Source organism: Rhododendron vialii, chromosome 4a (assembly GCF_030253575.1).
Source record: "Rhododendron vialii isolate Sample 1 chromosome 4a, ASM3025357v1".
NCBI lineage: Eukaryota > Viridiplantae > Streptophyta > Magnoliopsida > Ericales > Ericaceae > Rhododendron > Rhododendron vialii.
In genome coordinates, this window is record NC_080560.1 from 2,326,785 (window position 1) to 2,350,223 (window position 23,439).

At 38.7% G+C, this 23,439-nt stretch overlaps 2 protein-coding genes across 5 annotated transcripts; one reads left to right on the forward strand and one right to left on the reverse strand.

The window, feature by feature from the left end:
* The first annotated feature begins 5,855 nt into the window (after positions 1 to 5,855).
* On the forward strand, positions 5,856 to 15,714 carry LOC131321585 (autophagy-related protein 18f). Of its 4 annotated transcripts, none has more exons than XR_009198585.1 (9): positions 5,856 to 6,748; positions 10,884 to 11,348; positions 11,425 to 11,856; positions 12,258 to 12,494; positions 12,590 to 13,414; positions 13,585 to 13,751; positions 14,034 to 14,408; positions 15,132 to 15,213; positions 15,511 to 15,714. XR_009198585.1 is itself a non-coding variant. In XM_058352465.1 (8 exons), exons 1-7 carry the CDS (start codon positions 6,572 to 6,574, stop codon positions 14,404 to 14,406), a joined length of 2,676 nt encoding a protein of 891 aa, XP_058208448.1. In that variant the 5' UTR covers positions 5,856 to 6,571; the 3' UTR covers positions 14,407 to 14,408; positions 15,511 to 15,714. The 4 variants fall into 4 exon arrangements, 2 of the variants coding, with proteins under 2 accessions (XP_058208448.1, XP_058208449.1); XR_009198586.1 differs by having other exon boundaries at positions 15,519 to 15,714; XM_058352465.1 differs by lacking the exon at positions 15,132 to 15,213.
* A 1,500-nt stretch (positions 15,715 to 17,214) lies between these two features.
* Positions 17,215 to 21,252, reverse strand: LOC131321586 (transcription factor ILR3-like). Its single transcript, XM_058352467.1, has 5 exons — positions 20,358 to 21,252; positions 18,580 to 18,642; positions 17,946 to 18,023; positions 17,710 to 17,872; positions 17,215 to 17,626 (listed from the first exon to the last, which is right to left on the reverse strand). The coding sequence occupies exons 1-5, from the start codon at positions 20,495 to 20,497 to the stop codon at positions 17,357 to 17,359; spliced, it is 714 nt and encodes a 237-aa protein (XP_058208450.1). The 5' UTR covers positions 20,498 to 21,252; the 3' UTR covers positions 17,215 to 17,356.
* Positions 21,253 to 23,439: the final 2,187 nt, after the last annotated feature.

Genomic DNA, 23,439 nt, shown 5'->3' on the forward strand with positions numbered 1-23,439 from the left:
AAAATAAGCCAAGTGACATTATTTAGCTGAACGGCCCTAGGATTAATCTTCTGCCCTCCCTCTCCTCACCTAATCCCACCCTCCTTCCCCACCACACAACCTGACCTTTTTCCTGAACCAACTTCAGCTGCAGCCGACTCCTCCTTCTCTGGCCGTCTGGCGATTCTTTTTCAGTTACTGAAACAATAAATTAACCACATAAAACATCACATCCTTCGACACAAAACACTATAACAACCGCCGCTCCAGATCCCCTCCTGCCATTCTTCGTCGGCGGCGCCGCATCATAGAAACGCGGAGGTCGGAGAAAGCCTTATTATTGTAACCTTATCCCTTTCCTATTCAAACACTTGCAGAGAGACACATAGAGACGGACCAACCAAACCACAGTCCCCCCATATTAATTCATCAATTCCAGTTTGTTAAAAAGCAACACCCACTTCAAAACCACCTCCACATTCTCAATCGTAATGACATCTACGTGTCTGAGTAATATCCTAAAATTGAAGCAAATGCCGTAGCAGTTGGACCGAGAATTTTGATTTTGGATCTTTGAGTATGGGATCTAGTAGTAGCAACCCAAATGCAGTAGAGTCCTCGTCGTCGTCGCTCCCGTCATCGGTGCGTTCCGCACCGGTGGTTGCTAGGAGGCGGAGGCGACGGCGAGATCGGGTGCGTGACGTGCGTCGTCGGCGGAGGGGGAGGACGGGAGAGGAGAGCACACTCTCTCGTGTATGTATATGATTTTCCAATAACTAAATTAACCGTACGAGAGAGAGAGGGGAGTCGCCGAAGACGAAGGTGCCGGCTGCCAGCCGGAGTTGGTTATGTGAAAGGCGGGGTTGTGTGGTGGGGAAGGAGAGAGGGAGGAATTAGATGAGGAGAGGGAGAGGGAAGAGATAGAGTGTTATATTCTTAGTCATTGATTTCAATGGCTGAGATTGAGTATCACAAATTATGTAAAAATATGTGTAGGTAGAACCGGCCCGTATGTGTTTATATTGGGCACGTTTAATGTACATATTTCATTTTTGTGGTGCACTATTTATAATTCAAATAAAGTGGACCACTAATGGACCGCAAAATATCATCAAATCCATAAATAAGTTTGGACCAACATTAATTTGACATCAGTTTGCAATTATTTTAGCACTCCGATGATATTTTGCGGTCCATTAGTGGTCCGCTAAATTATGATCACACAGATTTCCCTAAATTAATTCATAATTTGGAAAATCGCAATTATTTTAGCACTCAACTTTTTTATTTATTTGTAAATACACTCCAATTTTTGTCCTACTGTGCTTAAAAATACACAAAACAAGCACTAAAAAACAAATTTTAAAATGCATTCATATAAAAATGGAGCGCTGAAATCATTTTCCTTTGAACTACTTATATTTCGCTACTGATATCGTATTTTAACTCATCTTGTAAATATTCGCTATTAGCACCCATACGTTGAACAAAAAACATCAAACTTGTACGCAACCTTATTTTAAATCAATATAGTACAATGCATATGGTTGCACGTTCCACAAAATTTTGAGAATGTAGCTGGCAAATAATAGAAGCACGTGTATCTCTTTATGGGGGTGTTTTGGCAAGGCCATTTTTGTCTTTTTGCATTCTCCTTATTGCAGTGTGGGTGTTTGACAACTCAATTCTAAAACCCATTTTTGCCCAAGTAGATTTGCTGATTTTGATAAAGGAAAAGAGAATGGAGAATGGGATGGGGTCCGGAGGAGCTTTTCTCATTTTGGCTTTTCCCATTTTCTGTTGATTGATCAAAATACCTAAAAGTATTTTCACATATTTACCGGTTCTGTCCTCCCATTTATTTCATTATCCTCTTCTCACCTCTCGACACCAGATACGGAGAGAGAATATTTATTCTAAACTACTATCAAATAAAAAAATTCCAATAAAAAAAAGTCGAATGTGGTAATTGAAAAATTCAAATGAAAAAAGTTGAACATCTCCATTTGTTGCTGTGTGGTATGAAAAATTCGTCCTTACACGTCAATCTGAAAAATCAAAGGAAAAAATATTTACACTTGTTTTAACACAATAATAAAAGCAAACGGCAATCTTGTAAAAATTCAATCCATAATTTATTTTCGTCATTCATCTATCAACACTACTACTATTTTAAAATACATTCTGCACGTATCTCACAAACACTCTATCATACTAAAAAATACATTCCGACCATAATTCAAAAGCCAAAAAGACAAAAAGCTAAAAATAAAAAGTAAAAAAGTAATTAAAGTTACCAAACACTCTCATAATTAGTTTTGGCATTTTAATGAAGTGCATGCATGTAAATGGACGTACGCCAAATAATGTGGTAAATTCATTTGATTTCCAAACAAATTGATATGATCCAAATTCACAAGCATTGGACATTGGATTTGACAAATGAATGACAAACAAAGTTACATGCACAATCTTTTAGTACTTTTCATGGCTAATCCAACCCCTTTTTTTTTTTTTTTTACAAAACTTAATTTCATTTTGGTTTACAAAAAATCAAAGAAACTTATATTCGCACTCCACTTTTTACTAATGGCGCTCCACTTTTAACGTGAAGATGAACAAAGTGCAGCACCATCAGTAAAAAATGGAGCTTGAATATCAAAAACCAAAATCAAATCCTTAATTAGTATTACTAGCTCGTTTGTTTGCAGTCAAAATTTTGAACGGGAGGAGGGAGATATAATAAAAGAGGGATACGATTGAAGGGGGATTATTTTGGAAGGGAAATAAAAGTTACTTGATTTGGTTTATAGTTATTTTGTGGGGTGGATAAAATACAAATATGTAAAATTTTCATTTTGCCCCTGAACAATTTTGTAACAGTTATAATCGGTAATGCTCCAAGCTGGATAAAATTTAGACGCAACATGGGTTTCTAAAACTTATACTCCTACTAATTATCCTCCTCCAAGGGAAGGGAGGGTGTATATCCGGGAAGAAAAAATCAAACAAACACCGAGGGGGCGTTTTCGCTAACCGTTAAGTTATGGACTACTTCTTGTACTCCATAAACGTCAAGCCGTTTCCACTAAATTATAAGTTGTAGAAAATGTGTTGGGCCAGTAGAAGAAAATTTGTTGAATATTTTAGTTTAACGCAAATAACTCAACTTTTGACAAAGAAGAAGAAGAAGAAGAAGTTTAGTATGAACAACTTTATAAAAATCAATGAGTTGTAGCGTAAACCTTTTAGTGAAAACGGGACTTGAATATAGTACGTCGAAGCCCGATGTAGAACCAAGCCAGCCACTCTCTCTCCTCTAAATCCCGACGGTCCAAAACATGTTTGGGACGGCTTGAACGCACGCTCGGGTATAACATGGGCTATAGGTATAACATGGGCTATACCCTAAAAAAACAGGCCCCCTAGTACGTGTCTGTGTGCAAATTTCCCAGATGGCTTGGGCGTTGGTCAATATCGGCTGTGAAATATTAATGGTTTCAATTTTCAACTCCGCGTATAAATGGCGTAGAAAATGGACTACTATTAGATTTTTTTTTTTTTTAATAATCAAAAGGGTGGAAGGGGGCAACTAGCGTAGCAACTTTCATTGGACGTGACCATAAGAGCTTCTTACCCGCCAATGAAACGTCCGGTTCTAGCCATAACTATCGTCCGGAAGGACGGGCACCACTTATTGCACAACTGATGAAAAGTCCCCCTTTTAGTTAACAGACGGGTTTCAAACACCTGTCGGGACTCTAATCTCCGCGTTAAGGGGATTAGTGCCCCCACCAACTGGAAATCGAATCGCAGATTCTCATCGGATTCCATCGCCGTCGGAGTCGTCCCTACGTCTTAGGCTAGCTTTCCCATGCGGCATGGAAAACACCGTTATTCCCGCACTTCCCATCATAATAATGGAGTAATTGTTTTGGTAACAATTTTTTAATTTTATTTTAGCTTGGGGCACACACAAAAAAACCAACTTCAATAAAATGGATATACTAATTGATAGTAATTCAAACAAATCATCTTTTATGATTTATATATAAGTTTACAAGCATCGAACCCGTGTTATTCACGGGAATCGGAATAAGAGATCAAATTATAATACTAGCAGCAAACCCGTGCTTCGCAAAAGAATCGGAATAAAAGACTAAATTATAGTAATAGTATATGCTTTCATTACTTTCAAGTTTCAACCATAAAAGAGTTTTTATTTCCTGAATTTTATATAAAATGCGTAAAAATGTTGAAGTTTTGCCTTTTGTATAATGAGATTGTATTTCCCCCCCTGGTTCTTTGGCTTGGATTTTAATAAAAGAAAACTGTTTAAAAAAAAGAAAACACCCACTCAGGCTTGTTTTTATTTCCTCGATTTTTTTTTAAACAAATTAATATTTTTCCTATCCTGAATGAAGTGTTATTACATGCAAAAGGAACATAATAAATTGCAATATCGGCATTTTCATCATTTCAAATAATCACGAATTACGTTTGGAATGTGATACTACTTTGTATAGACAAAAAGTTATATTTCTAAGCTATTTGAGTTCGAACTTAAAAAGTTAGGTCAACTAACCTCAACTTCTTCGTAATCTCTTACGAATCTAACCTATCGACAATGATAGCATTATTATTCTGAATTACAATACAGAAAATTCCTTTTATTTATGGACTCAAGAAGTACTTTATATATACACCTGCATGAAGAATTGCATATTACTAACGGGAAAAGTATTTAGGCTCATTAATATTTTTCTAGTAAAAACATAAGATAAGATACCTAGTTGTATCGAACTTTTCACTGAGACTTTTATAAATATATATATATATATATATATATATATATATATATAATTTTACAAATTTTTACTAGTGATTATATATACGTTAATCTGCAATCTGTTTTTCTGTATTAGTGTGATGATAATTATCAAAACTTGGACCCCAAACTTGTTACTAAAAACGAGTGAAAAAGCTGTTGCACTTTTCACCGCGTTGACCTTTTACCGTCATGACTGTGCCGACGTAGAGAGAGAGAGAGCGAGGTGTAAAAGGTGTACACAAAGTGGGAAAAAAAAAATTGACGATCCAAGCCCAAACGGGCCAAACCTGCTGATGCCATATGTACACAGTTCGTCTCTCGGGAGGGAGTTCTGATTTTAGTTAAAATGCAGACTTTTTTTTTTCGATCGAATTTTAATGATTCGAGTCGCTCAATGTGTTTATAGAACATAATTTTAAAGGTATCTGCGTGAAATCGGCAAAAAAAAAGACTGAAAAATGCTTCATTTGAACAGTTTCGAACAATTTTTTATTGAACGGTTCAAATAAAAATTGCTCAAATCAAGCTCTTTTCGGTCATTTGTTTTTCTAAGTTCTCACAAGTATTCTTAAAATCATGTTCTGATTATATTGAGTGGCTCAAATTATTGAAATTCGATCTAAAAATGGAAGAAATAGAGAGATTCACATTTTAACTAAAATGAGGACCCTCTCATGAGAGACAGACTTTATATGTACATATCCCTTATACTTATAGATTTGAGACTCGTATTAGATCTCACAAAGAATATTTGAATTGCTCATTTCGCTCAAAATATTATGTGTAGCGTCCCTAATAAAAAATCAACTTAATCAAATATCGCTACAGGTGTTTATAGAATATACAGTACAACTTTGCTTTAGAATTTAGTCGTGAATTATGGGACAAAATTGTAAGTTTCATAAATGTTCCTACCAATTGAGTGTAAACCGTAAAAAAAAAAAATTGAACAAAATAAGCGGTTTCGATCATCTTTACGGGATTTGACACGGGTCCCAAAGCGACATGTATACGGTGTACTCGTATTCTTTTTCGATCCAAACCTTGCCGTGCGAGGAGATTAAACACCGACCCGATCCAATTTATAGAGAGAGAAACGAACAAACAAACAGAGACGTAAACGGATAGTCTTTTATTTTCCCCCTTCATTATCCGATCTTCCAATCGATCCCTTCCCCTTCTCTCTCTCTCTCTCTCTCTCTCTACACCTTCTCTCTCTGTATCTATAGATTTCCCCCAATATTTGTCAGCGGTTTTCCGACCAAAACCCTAACACAATCATTCCGATTAATATTCTTTCATTCAATAATTTTATCTCCCTGTTCAATTACCCCCGAAGAAAAAACTGTTGATATCATCTGTATAATACTGTTTTGATTTTTAGCTAGGTTTTCGGTTTGGTTATATAGGGAAGGAGGAAAAAGTTTCCAGCTTTTTGTTTGTTTCCGATTGATTCTCGGAAGCGATTTTGTAAAACAACAAAAAAAAGGAAGTTGGTTTGATGGTGGAACGGGACGACGTATTTGAAGCGTTTTTGTTCTGATTTGGTGAGGGTTTTTTGTTCCACCAGCGATTTTCTCCAAGTGTTTGGAGGGGATGGAGACAGCTGTGAGATGAAAGTTTGTTCATTTGTGAATGGTTAGGGCTTTTTAAAGGGAACTAGAACTGGGCTGATGTTATGATCAGTTTTTTTTGCCAGTCAGTTGGGTTTGGAGAATCAGAGGGTTTTGATATTTCTGTGTTCTCTTGTGAGTTGTTGGGATGAGGAATGATGGCCAGAAGCATCCTGGGCGGGCCAACGGGTTCATTCCGACGTCGTTTCGTGCCCTTTCGAGCTACCTGAGGATCGTTTCTTCCGGTGCTTCGAGTGTCGCGAGGTCGGCGGCATCGGCTGCTTCGGCGATTGTGGAGAGAGATAATGATAACAGCCACGATCAGGTACTTCTTTAGTGGATTTCGTCCAATTTTATTGTCAGAGTCTAAGTCACATTATGCACGTGCATGAAAGCCTCTTTCGATAGCTTCCAAAACTACTAATATTCGCGACCGTATAGAGAGGATTGAGGGAGGGAGAGCAGGGTCATAGTGAAGGATTATGTGAGGAAAAACTGATGAGTGATGCCCTTAAGGAGAATGTGGCAATTGCTTTCTGCATGCAATTCTTTAGCTAGCTGTTTTTTGGGAGTGTGGTGTTCTAATTTCTGCTAGGGGAAACTATTAGAAGATGGCTAGATTCTGTGCATGATCTCAGATAGTATGCCCTTAGGAGGATGTGGCAATTACTTTCTGCATGCAATTCTTTAGCTAGCTGTTTTTTGGGAGTGTGTTGTTCTAATTTCTGTAGGGGAAACTATTTGAAGATGGCTAGATTCTGTGCATGATCTCAGATAGTAAGTCAGTTGGAGACGTTGATTTAGAATATCTGTGACAAACGAAGAATAATGTGGAAGAGCATTAAAACATGAGAATTCTGTATTGGTGTTCAAGTTTTGTTTGGGCATTGTTTTCACCTCAACCACTGCCAACTGCATGGCTGTTTGCGTGACTATTGTTGGTTTAGGGTTGAATCTAGCATGATTTATGTATTACATGTTGCAATTACTTACTCCAATGAAATCTTCAATTATCTTTTTTTAGGGAAGTACAGTATTATGATTTCTGTTAGGAAGACTATTAATTTGTGGCTAGATTTTGTGCCTGATCTCATATAGTTTAGAGCAGTTGATTTAGAATATCTTGGGTCCAAGTGTCCAAATATACAGATTATGAAGATATAAATCTGGATTATTCCATGGAAGGTCTTTAGATGCTTTACATGAAAGTTGTTAAATGTTAAGCATGATACGGCGTTGCATGGGAGTTGTGGCCAAGCTGCCAAGTCACCACTCAAGGGCTTGCACTATGAGGCTTAATCTCTGAAATTTGAACGCCTTCATATTCATTGAAGGTGAAGAAAAGTGTAGATGAAAGTTATCCAATGTTTTCGGACAAAGTTGTCGTGCATGTGCTTTTGGTTTGTTTTTATACTGCAGATCTCATGTCCAATTGCACTTTTGCTTAAAGGATTTTTCCAGTTCATTGGCCAGTTGAAGATATTGTTGCGTTTGTGAGAAGATTTCCATGTGCCTTGTTGGTATTGGTCAGTTGGGGTATAATGTTGTTTGGTCGAGTTGTTGAGGATGCGATTTATTGCGGTGTCCAAAGATCACTAGTCACGTGTTTAGTAACTGTTGGATGGGCTTGAACATAGATGCACTTCAATTGACTTGTCGTGGTTTAATTTATTAGGTTCTCACGTGGCCGTTGTTCTTTTAGATAACCAGACAAGTATGAAGAAACACGTTATGGTTGTATTGTCGGCATTTATTTTTTAAGTTCACAATTTATTTTACCACGTCCTTGGTTTAGTAAGCAGCCAAAAGTTCAAAATGCCAGCCGTTTAATTCACGCTTTGCACAAGGAATCAAGGATATGACTGGTATTTGTTCTGACAATCCAACAAGTTTTTGAGATATTTATTATAGTCTAAAGGCATGTCGGAATGTATTATAATCTCAACTTCTAAATTGCCCGTACTACCTGATTGCTCTACGGGATAGTTGTAATTTCCACAAAGCGTCAGTTACCATTTTGAGATATTTTTCTATTTGATCATATAATGCAACATTATTTTACATAGAGACACATTGCCTAAAAAGTGAGGATAGAGAGTGGTAGATTTATTAGGAGAATATTCTCTATAGCTTTTAGAAAAGAAATTATCCGATAGCTATAAATTTAACATGAAGTGATCTAATGGCATTCATATGTGTAGACATTTTTAACAGAAACCACCCTGTTTTATTTGTTTTTACATTTATTTCTGCCTTGTGTCTGATGAATGATTTGGATCTCCATTGGATTTGTAAATGCTAACCACATGTTGTTCCCCTAATGGTGCAATTTTGAGTTCGAAATGTGAATTTTATTTTGTGTGTGATAGAGTAACAGAAATTGGGCAGTTTTCGTTTGTCATTTTGAGACGTGGCATCTGGTTTGTCAAGTTTGTTGGATCTTAGTTTTTGGCCCGGAACTTTTTTAAATGCTGACTAATATAGTTCCATAAAAAACCCGAGTTAAATGGCTTAGCTGATTTACAATCCGTTACCTATATATGTTTTTGTCCTAATCGGCAAATCCAGGGTATCTTCTTAATGAAAGTCTAAATGAGTGGAGTTGTGTTTCATTCAGTTATATTTGCATTATTTAATACTTTTAGGAAGTATCCTATTATTATTAGAAGAGATTTGGCGCATTCTTTGGAGAGTGGGAGCAAGTGCCTCCACTTGCCACAGCATAGTTCCACCCCTGGTGGCCTTCCTCTACCCTTGATTTTGCCTCCTATTACTGAAGGTGGGATTTAGCCACATTCTAGGTTCGCTAACTGGAGTTTTACAATAGGTCTTCGTGGATGATGATTGAATATTCAGAACGGTGTTTGTTCTGCAAATATATGTTATTGCTATTGGATACATATTCACATTGACGATATGGCCACCTATTGGCCAGTATCGGATAGTTTCGATCGGTATTGGAGGTCCCATAGTTTTCAAAGGCGCGCGCCGATATGGCCACCTATTGGCCGGTATCGGATAGTGTCGATTGGTATTGGAGGTCCCATAGTTTTCAAAGGCGCGCGCCTAGTCCCAAGGCAAGGCGACTTGAAAAAGTCAAGCAAAAGCACACTTCTTTCAAATCGGTCAAAAAAACGCGCTTTTTTTAGTAAAGTGCACACAACAACGAGCTTTTTTCAAAAAAGCGCACATAACACAATTATTTTCAGAAAGTAATATTTTTTCACACAGGTGCGCCTCTCTTCGAAAAGGCGCGCGCCTCGCTTTGTGCTTCTCGCCTCAGGCCAATAGAACTTTGCGCTTCGATGCGCCTTTTGCCCTTGACAACTATAGGAGGTCCAGATACGATCTGTAAGGAGTAAGGACTGATATCTAGAACCCATGGGATAAGTGCATGGGAGCCTCCAAAAGAAAGTTCAGTACATGTCGGTATTCTAGTCAAATTTTCTCGTTTCTACTGATTTGAAGTCTACGTTACAATATTTAAACTATTTGTTTTGAACATTCTTGGCATTTCATACTTCTTCGCTGAAAAGTATCTGTTAGAGATCCAAAGGAATGGACGGGAAAATCGTACCCACATGATGCCGTTGGTGGGCATTCTTCTCTATGTAGATTGTAGACAGTAGACACATAAACCATAGGTTGCACAATTGATGTACTGTGGATTTTTCATTATAACTTTATGAGAAAATCAAAGGAAACACCAATTACTGCTATACTGAAAACTCTTCAATGAAAGCACAATACAAATTCCAATTTTTTTTAAAAGGATAGGTCAAATACGCAACTGCTGACTGTACATGAGGTTAAAATTGTTCTTCCTCCTCATCAGAAGTCAGTCTGGTAGCATGCCCTAGAGAACTATTTATAACATCGCATTGGAGATCCAATTGACGAATTTCTATTGGTAAATCTAGCTAGCAGTTGTTTTTAGAGGAGTTCGATTGTATTGCGAGTTTGTGCTGTCTTGGCTTCTTGGGAGATGTGAAATGTTGATGTGATGAGTTTTTTTACAAGTTGCCCATGCTATAAGGGCAGAGGTATGTCTACAACAGTAAGGATGATATTGGTTTGAGTTTGATGTAATTTATTGGGTGATATGACTTTCAATTGTGATGTATAGCCAAACCCCAACAATGGTGGCCAGATGCTTCTTACCATTGAATATTGTGATTTTCTTACGTCTTTATGCCTCTTATGCATTTTCAAAGTCTCTCATCCACCAAGCCGTGCTCAAACTTATGTCGTGGATCATTTGAAGTGGTTGCTAAGAACAAGCTAAGAACTATCTCAAAATTTATGTCACCTTGATCTCTGCTAACTCATTTTATTCCTTGGGGTCTTATGAATTTGTGCATTTTTTTCCTTTCTTTTGTGTTCTTGTCATTTCCGATTCTTATATTTGAGATCCAAGAGTGGACATGACTCATTTCCTTTTTTTGACTCACATAATGAAGGTGCTCTGGGCTGGGTTTGACATTTTAGAATGGGAGGGAGGCGTCACCCGCCGAGTTCTCTTGCTGGGGTATCGGTCTGGTTTTCAGGTTTGGGATGTTGAAGAAGCAGATAATGTTCGTGTCCTAGTCTCCAGGCATGATGGCCCTGTATCGTTTATGCATGTGTTGCCTAAACCCATAGCATCAAAGAGATTTGGGGATAAATTTGCAGATAGCCGTCCTATGCTGGCCGTTTGTGCGGATGGATCCCTTTGTGGAGGTGGTAATTTTCCGGATGCTATAGGCATGCCATGTAATGGAAGCACCCAAAATTTCCATGATCCAGTAAATGGTGGTTTTACACCAACTGTCATTCGGTTTTACTCCTTAAGATCTCAATCTTATGTTCATGTGCTGAAGTTCCGATCACCCATTTATTCGGTTCGGTGCAGCACTAGACTTGTTGCTATTTCACAAGCAGCGCAGGTATGTTCGCTTGTGTGCTTCTTGACTCTTCTCTCTTTGCACATAAGAGCTTTAAGAGTGGAGTTTTTTTTTACAGATACACTGTTTTGATGCTGCAACCTTAGAAAGGGACTATACTATTGTTACCAATCAGGTAGTTACCGGGTGCTCTGGATTTGGTGGAATAGGCTATGGACCTCTTGCAGTTGGTCCTAGGTGGCTGGCTTACAGTGGCAGTCCAGTTACAGTTTCAAATTCTGGGCGTGTTACTCCACAACATCTTACCCCTTCTGCAAGTGTTTCTGGTTCTGCTTCCAATGGGAGCCTGGTTGTGCACTATGCAAAAGAATCGAGCAAGCAACTTGCTGCAGGGATTGTGACTCTTGGGGACATGGGATATAAGAAGCTGTCTAGGTACTACTCTGATCTCTTACCTGAGAGCGACAGCTCTGTACAACTTGGGAATCCTGGCTGGAGGGTTAATGGGACTATCAATGGCCATTCGCCAGATGCAGAGAATGTTGGAATGGTATGTTCAATTCTACTCAAGTTTGATTCTCTTGTTTATTGTATTTACTGCTAGCTAACTTCTCTCTCTGTCTCAATTTACGTGTGATTGTCATGATTCTCTTGAACTTTGCCTTTCTCTGTTTAAGTTTGTATCTTCAGAAGTTACAGAATCAAATTTTGTTTTTTTTAATGAAATTCCCATTTGAATTGAGCTAGGAACGTTTCTCGGTATTTTGACCTACATCTGGCCTTGTGCAGATTCCACGCTTGTGGTTTCTTAATTCTTACTCCGTATATGGATAGTCCGTGAGGGGAACTGATTTTAGCATGCTATACTATTCATATTATTGACTGCTTATGCATGCTTGTATATGCTTAAAAGTCCTGCTATTCTTACTGTAACAGTCCTTGGTTTGATAGGTAATTGTCAGAGATATCGTCAGTAAGTCTGTCATTGCCCAATTCAGAGCGCATAAGAGCCCAATTTCGTCGTTATGCTTTGATCCTAGTGGGACCCTTTTAGTTACAGCTTCAGTTCAGGGTCACAACATTAATGTTTTCCGGATAATGCCGTTGCAATCAGGAAGTTCCTCTGGATCTGATTCCCGTGCATCTTACATACATCTGTATAGGTTGCAACGAGGTTTTACAAATGCAGTAAGGCCTTCTATTGCTTTTGTTTTCAGGTTAAATTTGTTATTGCTTGGAGATTGAGTCATCTTATATTTACTACTTTCAAAACTCTCTTTCAGGTTATACAGGATATCAGTTTCAGTGACGACAGTCACTGGATCATGATTAGTTCCTCGAGAGGGACAAGCCATTTGTTTGCTATATCTCCTTCAGGGGGATTGGTCAATGTTCAGCCACCTGATGCTCTTTGTACTAGTAAAAACAATGGACCAGGTATTATGAACAAGCCTGCAGTTCATTGGGTGCCAAATTCAGGTTCACACTCGCTTAATCAACAGTGCCTCTGTGGATCCGGTTCTCCTGTTACCCTTTCTGTTGTCAGCAGAATAAGGAGTGGAAGCAATGGTTGGAAAAGCACTGTAAGTGGTGCTGCAGCAGCTGCCACGGGTAGGATGAGTTCCCTTCCTGGGGCTATTGCTTCAGCTTTCCACAAGTGCAAAGGCAATGATTTCCATGCGGGTAACAGCTCTTTGAAGGCATTGAATCACCTCTTGGTTTTCTCTCCGTCTGGCAGTCTGATCCAATATGCACTGCAGGCATCTTCTGGCTTAGAATCTGCTGCTGTGGTGTCTGGATTGGGGCCTCGGGACTCTTCTCCTGAGAATGATGCAAGGTTAGTAGTTGAGGCAATCCAGAAGTGGAATATTTGTCAGAAACAGAATCGGAGAGAACGGGAAGATAATAGTGACATTTATGGTGAAAATGGGAATTCGGACAGTAGTAAAATTTTCCCTGAAATAACAGAAAAGGATGGTGTCTATCCTGAGGTTAGGGGTCCAACCACTAAACCAAAGAATATTCCTGAGGAAAGAAATCATTTATTTATTGCTGAAGCTGAATTGCAGATGCATCAAGCCCGCTTTCCATTGTGGGCAAAACATGAGGTATTCACCAATGCTCATCTGGTGATTTAGATTTTTGTTTGTTTAATAATGCACATTCTGCATGTCTACGGAGCTGATCAAGAGATTTAGATTTGCGTTTGTTTAATGCACATTCTTCTTGTCTATTTGGATGAACACTCTGACATCTTTGTTGTTTTGTTGCACGGAAGATATACTTTCAGTCCATGACAATCGATGGTATCAAAATAGATGGGGAAGCTACTTCTGGAGGGGAAATTGAGATCGAGAGGATTCCCACTCGTATGATTGAAGCAAGGTCTAAAGATCTAGTTCCAATATTTGAATATCTTCACACTCCCAAATTCCAGCAGGCGAGGTATGCTATACATAAATCTCTTCTTTTTTGTTTTAGTTTTGATGGGTTTAGCTGTTGCTTAGTTAGATTGTAACATGGTTTTATTCATTGTTCAATAGTAGCTTGTATTTGTGTCTCTTTTTTTTTGGTGTTGTCTGGATCCTAGCTAGTCATAGTTTTGTACTCCGTATCAGGCTTCAGTCACGTAGTTATTGCTTTAGATGCCTTCTATGTAGCACAATTCAATTTTACCCATCTCTGAAGTAATTATTCCTTCTTTTCCCCATATTTTGTTTGTTTCAGTACTCCTGCTTTAAGTAGCAGTAGTAGTAGTAGTAGCCGTCTGCTGCATCAGATGTCTGGGCCGTCTGACGATGGCAGGCTTTCACGCAGAAGCAGCTCCGGCTCTCTTGACTCCATGAATGATAGTAGCAGTGCTGTTGCTGAACTTCACGGCCGCAGTGAAGAAATTGGTTGGCAAAGCCTTCGTATACCACCAGAAACAACCAAGATGTTTGTAAATAATGACGACAACCCTAAATCAAACACTCCGCTTGAGATTGTACATAATAGAGAGAGCTCAATGATGGAGGCCCAAGATAAGTTTGTAAATAATAACGTGACAGGTCTGAAAATGGAGAATCACTTTGAAGATGAAGGTGATGAGTACGACTAAAGGTAACTTTTCAATAGCCTTCTTTATGTTCTTTGTAAGGTCTAAGTTATTTGAACCGCAAGGCCAACTGATCAAGACTTTGGACTTCGGGGCTTGCTCCCTCCTAATGTCTGAGTATGCAAACCTCCCAGGTTCTATCAACTTTTATCAGGTTAGTCCATATGGTTGGCTCCCTGCTGGTGGCCAGTGGGATTGGGCCCCTAGGGATTAGTTGAGGTTTGCTCCTAAACAAAAAAGGAGTCCTTGACCCTGCTTATTAAGGGGAGGTCGAATACCAAACCCTTTCTCTCGAGTATACCCATTACCAAAATGCGTAAGCTGGTCTAGATACCTTGAAATATCAAAAAATGGTCTAAGTTGTTCGGTGCCTTGTCTTCCTTTTTTTTTCCCAGATTGGTAAAAAACTTTGGAAGCCAGTGGTATTAACTCATTAAACCAAGCAAGCAGTTTATCTCAGTGCCCTAGGACACTCCAATGGCGTGTCCATATTTTATCGACAATAGGGATGTGCTATCCCTACCATGCTTGATGTTCTTGTACTTCTTGTACTTTGTACGCACTGATGATGTACTAGCTATTGTTAGTGAAATTTGCAAAGTTTGTTATCTCAATGCATAGACTAGGGTAATCACAAATCACATGTTTCATGGTGTAACCACCATTATATTTTTACTTCCATTTTCAGATGAGTCATATCAACTGATTTTTCATTACTATCGTTTCAGTACCTTGCTGTATTATTTCCCAAGACTATGGTAGCTTATATGGCAACCCGTGCCATTAATCTTGTTACTCTAGACCGTCCTTGTAAGGATTCTATTTTGTTTTTAGCGCCCAATCTCCTTGACCTCCGTTGTTTTTTCTAATGTTTGAAACAAAAGGAGGGGAGTGAATTCCCTTTGTTGATTTATGATTCCTTCGATACTCTGAGATGATTGACCTCCTGTTTGGATGATATAGCACATGCACATTTGACTGCTGTTTCCTTCCATTTCTTTTACCCATTCATTCCTCTGTACTTGGTCGAGAATTTAAACTTATTTCCGATGTACAGTTTTATTGATTTGGTGCATGTATTTTCGAGTTAACGGTATCATTTCACAGGTGTGCAGGTATTATTTTGTTCTCCTGGTACCTTGTCAGTGTTAATGTTGTGAGTGGAAGTTTAGAGGAGTGAGGTGCTGCAGCGCACTTGATGCCGATGCAGAATTGTGGATAGTTTGTTCTTGGAGTTTGTTCTGTTGAAATTGTAAATACCAAACAGTACATCTACATCTATATATATCATATAATCAGTGTTCGTATTAATGTGTATATTATAGTTTCAATTTTTTTTTGTTTCCATCTCAGTGCACTTGAATTGGTTAGGTGTTTTATCTTGATTAATTTTTATGTTGTGGTCCATGCAGTTTAAATCCTAGAACGTCTGTCAATTTTCTTTTGCTCATGTTACCACTGCAGATATGCATATTGATTGTGTGCTGTTTTGAAGTTTTATTACATGTTGGATCACAATTTTATGAATGATTTTACCTAGGAAATGATAGGAAACAAGAGAAATAGATTGAAACTTCAATTCATTACATCTCTTTATCGTCATGTGACTGTAAATTGTGGACTTATTACTCCACTAGATAGCAAAAGGAAGAGCAAAAATAGTTCAGTTCTTGGAATGCAAATGGACATTTGGTTTGAGCTTCCAGTCTTTGATTGTTTGCAAATGTATTTTGGGTCTTCTAATTGTTGGTATATATATTCTTTAAATGTGGCACTACGATAGGAAATGGGTTTGCACTTTGCAGCCAATGCCATCTTTAGAAAATACTGGAGTAGATTTCTTTTTAAAAAGTAAAAGTTCGGGTTTGCAGCCCAGGCCATCTTCAGATTTTTTGCTATTTATCTGAGCAAGACAACCAATAACACAAAGAGGTTAGGGAGTTGAGACCTCCCACTCCCTCCATTTTTGGACTCCTAGATCTGATTTCTAAGAACCAGATTAGTGAGGTGGCGGCATTTCCATCCACCGTCATTTCCATTTTTGGTCTCCTAGATCTGGTTCTGGTTTCTTAGAAACAGTTTTTGGTCTCCTAGATCTGGTTCTGGTTCCTTAGAAACAGTTCAGCGTCATTTCCATTTTTGGACTCCTAGATTTGGTTCTGGTTTCTTAGAAACAGTTCAGCAGCGATGGTGGCGGCGTCTGCGGCAGCGATGGTGCTTCAGCCTTCAGTTTGCGGTGGGAACGAGGTCATTTCCATTTTTGGACTCCTAGATCTCGTTCTGGTTTCTTAGAAACAGTTCAGCGGCGAAGGTGGCGACGTCTGCAGCGGCTTCAGGTGCTTCAGCCTTCAATTTGCAATGGGAACGAGCTCAAGTTGGTATGACAGAGCCTTCAGTTTGCAATGGGAACGAACTCAAGTTGGTATGACAGGTCCTTCCAAGTGAGTCTGCTCTGTTTTCATACCTGGCTACTCTACACTTGGCATCTCCAATCCCCCTTCCAGGAGATTCCGACATCTTGACTCTAAGTTTCCTTATTTTTTTTGTTTGTTATTTTTCTGTATTTTCGAACCGATGGAGTTCCGGTCCTTTGTATTTTGTTTTTATATATAAATCAAGTTTATTTCTGATTTAAAAAAAAAAACTAATCTCCTCAGAGAAGTGACAAAGGACCTCAAGATTCCTACTTTATCCGAAGTATCTGAGAAAGCAGATTGTTGGGAAGGCAACTCGTACAGTCGACTGGAACATAAGCTGCTGGAATGTAACTCAGCTTATTAACATCTACATGCAGACACCAGCATTAGTCGATTTGTGCAAGATCCAAAATAGCAAGCTTTCCATAACCATCAAATGCAGCTTCAAAACTAAAACAGACGAGAGCGATGACAAACTAAAACGAGCGCTAGAGTTACAGTGGAAACCCATTACAATTTCAGGCTTGGGCTTCCAATTAGGCAACTGGTGGGCGGAGAACATGATCCTGTGAGGTATCCACCTCAGCAGGAGGCATGAACTGCCACATGGCGACTCCAGGGTAGCTAATGATAGGCACCATTTTGTTGCCAGCAGCTTGGCCTGGAGCAGCAAAAGCAGCAGCCGGGATTGCGGGAGGTGGAGGTATAAACCTGGGTTGGGCATTCATGGTCTTTAGCTGTTGCTCCAACCTCTCTTTCTCGGCCTTCAGCCTCTGCTTCTCATCCCGAAGCTCAATCTTCTCAGCCTAGAGGAGTAACAAGGGCATTGATTATGAAGCAGAAAATAGTAATGGGAAGCTTTCATTCGTTTGGGAGGTTTGCTAATCACCTTCAACTCCTTGATCTTATCCTGTAGACACGAATTCGAATCCTTCAACTTTTGAGCGTCCCCCCTTAAATGTGTCACCATTCGGACGGCATCAACCAAAATAGCAGACTTGTCTGTTTTGGGTGGCCTCCCGGGCTCAAGGATAGAAGCCAATTTAATGAACCTACAAGAAGAAAATGGTTACAAGACTGAACAAGATTGAGTGCATGATATGATAAAACAGTTGATAAGCACACTTGTCATTTAGCCTATCCCTCCGCAACTTCTCCCGACATGCTTTGGAACTTGATGCACCCGACAATTCCGATCTTGCCCTGTAACCAAGAAATAAAAAGAGGTGAGGAAAAAGATGGGACGAAGGATGGAGATTTGTCTGCTACCAGAATTGCATGTTCCGTCATGTTTAGCTTTTGCTTTCGCATATAAGTAGCTTACTCTTACATTCATCCAGGGCTTGGCTAACATCACCAAATCATGATTCATTTACTCCATCCATACAGCATACAACGCAAAGTGAGGATGGCCGTGACATCAATGCTGTCAAGACAACGGGGAGGAAAGGAAGATGGAACTCTTTCTGCCATCACCTCAGCAGTGCAGCTTATTGTCTGAAGCTATACGAAACTCAATATGTATGATACACCTCAAATAACATACAGAAGCTTTGCAGCATCATTAATTTGCGGATGGTGGCATTTTCTGATTCACTTGACAAGTGACTACTAACCAAGACTAGGAAGCAGGCTTGCCAGTGAAACCAATACAAAAAGTATTTCGTTGAAGGAGAGGGTAGACTCAATAATTTACATCAATCTGTACTATTAAGTTCCTACCTGAATCCAGAAATTGACAGGAGTACAGGTGGTTTACCTCTTTTTTGAGCCGGTTTCCCTGTGATTGTCTGAATACCCAAACGAGCCATCGTTTTCATAACTACAAATCACATCAGACACGAGGAAGATGTGAGGAACATACAAAAACACTTAAAAGTATCTGATAACATGCTTATTAACCAAACATTCGGCATAGACCCTCTAGTTTTAATATGAAGTGGCCCTTAAACTAGTCTTCATAAATTATACAGTATTTGGTACAACTGAGAGAGAGACATACGAGTCTTAAACTGTCAGTACTAACATGCTATAACTTCGGTTTTGATGTAACGTCTTTCGAGAACAAATGAAACAGAATTTCTATTTTAGTAAGCAATCAGAGGAAATACAATACATTTGACAGTAGTGAACCTACATGCCCTGATCAGCTGATAAGTGAGAGATGCACATTCTTTATCTGCCTTTCTAAGAACCACTCACAAAAACTGCTGCAAGAACAGTTTTTCCCCCTCTAGGAAAGAGGGTGATTGGCATGACAGACATTGCCTTGTGAAAATATCTCGCCATACAGAGGGATGGAATCAAGAAGTTTTTTTTTTTTTGAGGAATGGCAAGAATCTCATAGAATATAGGTTAGAAGGTTAGTAAGTTAGTAGACGCTGAGCCTCGAACTCGAGACCTTGTGAACTTGGAACAAGCACCCAACCAACAAGGCCAGCTTGCAAGTTCGGAACAGGAAGTTGAAACAGAACTCCTTCGCAACAGAGCTGGTCCTCCGAAAATAATATGGGCATCTCTAGAATCCTAAACACACTTATCAGCTAGAAATTACCAGAAAAAAAAGAGCACAATTCGGATCCAACCATTTGATAAAGCTCAGTCACCCTAAGCCAAAATATGCCTCCAAGATAAATTTTGATTTGAGAAAAGTAATAACCATTTCATTGCCATCTTCACCCAATCATGTGATCACAAATTTCAACAAATCACCCACTTAAACCAAAAAATTGTCAAACAAAAGAATACACGACCTACTGTTAAACAAAATATGCAACTGTTAAAGCCTTCTTAGTATGGAAACCTTTGACGCAACTTCAGTAATCAGTATATCCGGAATTCACAAAAAGAAACAAGAAAACACATAAAATTAGAACCAACAAAACACATGAAGTTTCCCAATAGATACCAATAAAAGCAAGGTAAAAAAAAAAGAAAAACAACTCCTGCTACTATTTACCCAAAAAAGAATCAATAGAAAGGTAAAATCCCCAGGCTTTTCATGTGATCAAGGTTAAATGAAGGTGAATTGAACTGACATGCATGTGCAATATTACCATATTTGAGAATAATTTAAGTGAGACAAAAACAAATGGGTCTCAATAAAAACCTAACCTTTTTCAGAATTCACCACACCCCATACAAACCCATGAATAATTACCAAAGGGTACCCAAAAATGAACACAAATATTTAGGAATTCCTACTAGTAAAAAGGGAAAATCCCCAAGCTTCTTCATTTGATCCAGGTTCAATGAAGGCGAATTGAACATAGATGCATGTGCAATTTTACCATATTGGGGAAGAATTTACAAAAAGGTACAATAAAAACCTAATCTTTTCTACAATTCGCAGCACCCCATAAAAACCCATGCATAATTTGCCCAAAAAAGAACACAAACAAGAATGAATTCACACAAAACACAAGAAATCAAATAAAACCACTAGAAAGTCCAAATCCCCTCATCCTATCTCCTCATTCGATCCAAGTTCAATGAAAGGGAACTGAAATTCACAAAGGAGAAGTAAGATCTACGTACCCAACATCAGAGGGACCGTTCAAGGGCTGCATGGCCCAGCTAAACCCAGAATTGGGAGCACCGAAATTGGAAGCAGGGACAGCGATATCCTCGATCAAGCCGTAATCGAACAGCCAATTGGTGTTCTCAGGCGAAACCATTCCCGATCGGTGGCCGGAAAATTCGACTGGTTTACGGTGAGTGAACGAATTATTGACAGAGGGTTTAATTCGGTTGGGTTGTTTGAAGTTGTTCTTGGTTTTATTTACCTCCCGGATTGGGAAGGACAAGGATAATCTGAAGACGACTGGAGGGAAAAGGAGGCAATTTTGACGCGTGGGAATGAGATTCTTCCCACACGTGCGCAGAGTTAGTGCTGCATGTTTGACATGTTTGCACCGTAAATTGCACAGAGCACACACTTGTTAAATGTGGGCGTGGTGGATTAATGGAATCAACATCTTTTCATGTGACGATCCATTATACGGCGCGAAATAAGAATGGTTGTGAGTTTTTCCGACAATCCGCGTCAGTCATTTTATAGGCTTCGACGTATGTTCGGTGTAAGCATTTTGCAGAAAATCAAGTCAAGTGGACATCGATGATTCAATGGTTTTCTGAGCAAAACGCGTGTCACAAGACAAATGAATGATAATATTTTGACCATGCATTTATCGTGAGACGAATAAGATTCGAACAAGTCTTCTTTAATATTGGATCGACTTGATTTCTAGCATGAGATATAAATTCATCGAGCAACTAAATAAACGACTTGGATCATCAGGAGCAACTAAATATCGGATCGACCTGATTTTTAGCCGGAAAGGTTAATCCATCGGTTCAAAGTTCAAACCCTTAGTAGACTCGCAGAAAAATCTCTGAGATTTTGATGCTCTTCTGAGTCTTTGAATATATCAAGGAATGGATGGTTTCCAGTTTCCACTGGTATTTGATGGATAAGGACAGTGCTGTGAAAGCATTGTGAGAGGTCCTGATGCAATGTCTGGGTCATGTGGATGTAGAAAGAGGCCTTTAAATTCAATGGCATGACCAGTTTTTTTTATTTTTTATAATCGGAGATGTCCGGGCCAACTTACACGCATCTCAACTAATTCTGGAGGCTAAAAATCCCAAGGTTTGAAATGTTTGGCCTCCGTCAGAATAAAACCTATGACCTCATAAATGAACACTTATTGCTTTACCACAAACACTTGGTAGAAACCAGCTTTAGCTTGGTGAAGATTTGGTCCATTCTCTTTTAGGAGTGTGTCTGATGGGTTCGACTCAGTGCTGATTTGTTGCGGTTTTTCTTTGTTTTTTGTTTTATTTTGTTGTATTTTCTTTGTTATTGTAGTTATAATTTTTTCATTTTAATATAAATAGAATGATCTTTAGCTAAAAGAAAAAAAAAAAAATCCCTAGCAAACCCACATTCGATAACTCACCCAGTATCCTGTACCTGTTACCCACTTTAAGTGCTCCAAGGAAAATGTCCTTGAGATTTGGGGTGGTGGGATGCTAGGACACCTGAAAGTGTTTCATGAAAGAGAAATAAACGGTTCAAGTTTATGATGCCGTGAATCTGAACTGTTTATTTCTCTTTCATGTTTCTTTTTATGGAACACTTTCACGTATTTTATCAAGGCTCATTTGGGGGGCCCACCTCCACTAACAGTAGAAAAAAATTATTCAGTAATTTTGAAGTACCGCCATATAATACCTAACACATATATTACCACGCTCAATATATGATGACTGAATCAAAGTGAAAGTGATTTATGATACGATTTAATTCATGATTCGGAAAAAGAGCCCTTCCATTCTCAACTCGATTTACAATTAGACGACTCCGATTACAAAAGTATTATTGGTACATTATTTTGAAAGAAGATTTCTTATGAAAGTTCTAAAAAAAATTACTACATAACAAATGTGAGGCTACATGATATTGCATGATTCCATTCTAGACTCTAGAGATATAGTACGAGTATAAAGTAGAAGCTTTGTAGCCCCTTAATATGCTTTGTAGCCCCTTAGTATGTGCCGAAGTCAGCTTTTTATAAAAGTGAGATCATAAGTCCATTGTGGGAATTTGACCTAGTGCACTTGGATTTCAAATTTAGAAATCAACAAATTGAGTAGAATTTTAGTGGGTGAAGAATGTCAAAAGATTAAAGAAACCACTGCTAGTGCAGTTGGTTGTCTACTTTTTCTCATTTGTAGAGGTTTTGATTCGAGCTCCACGAAGGGTGAGCTTTGAGGGCTAGAATTATAGATAGCGTCTGAACCCTCCTGTGCTAACTCTTACATCCTCCACTAACCCCTGCTAATTTATACAATCTTGAAGAAAAAAAAGAATGTCAAAAGATTGCGTAGCTTGTACCATATTTTTTAGTCTCTCTTTTGAACTTGAACACCGAGTGTATATAACGAGCAATATTAGGTACACAAAAAATATATCCTGAAAAGATAAATAACGGTACAAATATTTTGAGTCTCTCTTTTGAGCTTGAACATTGAGTGTATATAACGAGCAGTGATAGGTGCCCAAAACATATACTCCGAATGTAGATTTACCTTTTCGAAGTATATTTTTTTGAATACTATAGAAATATTGGTATATAACTTGTGATGTGTCAATACAAATATACCAACACCTCCATCAATAACTGTAACACTGCCCTATTGTTTTGCTTGAACTCGTTTTTATAGTGTGGATCTCACACCGTAGAAATTGACGGGACATAAATCATTTGTTTTTTTAGACCTTATGTAATTTCCAAGAATGGCTTTGAGATTGGTTTATGTGAGACCCTTGTCCCACATCGGTGGAGAATGGGAGAATTGTGCAGTATATAATGAAATGTGGCGAGCTATTGTATAATATAAAGTTAACTTTTTAAGCCACGTGGTTAGACTGAGAATTAATAAGATATTTGGACAGACAAGAACAATATGATTCTCTCAAATTAGCCCTCTCATTGTTGCCTCTATCTCGACTATGGCTAGGCTTCTGAATGACATACCATACTTGGCTATCAGGGTTGAACTGCAGAGGTGCCGTTCAAGTTATTGCAACCGCCGGATAGTATTTTTAATGGTC

What these genes read in the sequence shown, in the direction of transcription:
- LOC131321585 (XM_058352465.1), top strand. Translation starts at nt 6,572, where the DNA reads ATGAGGAATGATGGCCAGAAGCATCCTGGGCGGGCCAACGGGTTCATT. An exon ending in ATGATAACAGCCACGATCAG is followed by an intron (nt 6,749 to 10,883) that starts GTACTTCTTTAG and finishes CACATAATGAAG; the next exon opens with GTGCTCTGGGCTGGGTTTGA. An exon ending in CCCAAATTCCAGCAGGCGAG is followed by an intron (nt 13,752 to 14,033) that starts GTATGCTATACA and finishes TGTTTGTTTCAG; the next exon opens with TACTCCTGCTTTAAGTAGCA.
- LOC131321586 (XM_058352467.1), bottom strand. Translation starts at nt 20,497, where the DNA reads ATGGTTTCGCCTGAGAACACCAATTGGCTGTTCGATTACGGCTTGATC. An exon ending in GAAACCGGCTCAAAAAAGAG is followed by an intron (nt 18,024 to 18,579) that starts GTAAACCACCTG and finishes TCTTGGTTACAG; the next exon opens with GGCAAGATCGGAATTGTCGG. An exon ending in ATAAGATCAAGGAGTTGAAG is followed by an intron (nt 17,627 to 17,709) that starts GTGATTAGCAAA and finishes TTACTCCTCTAG; the next exon opens with GCTGAGAAGATTGAGCTTCG.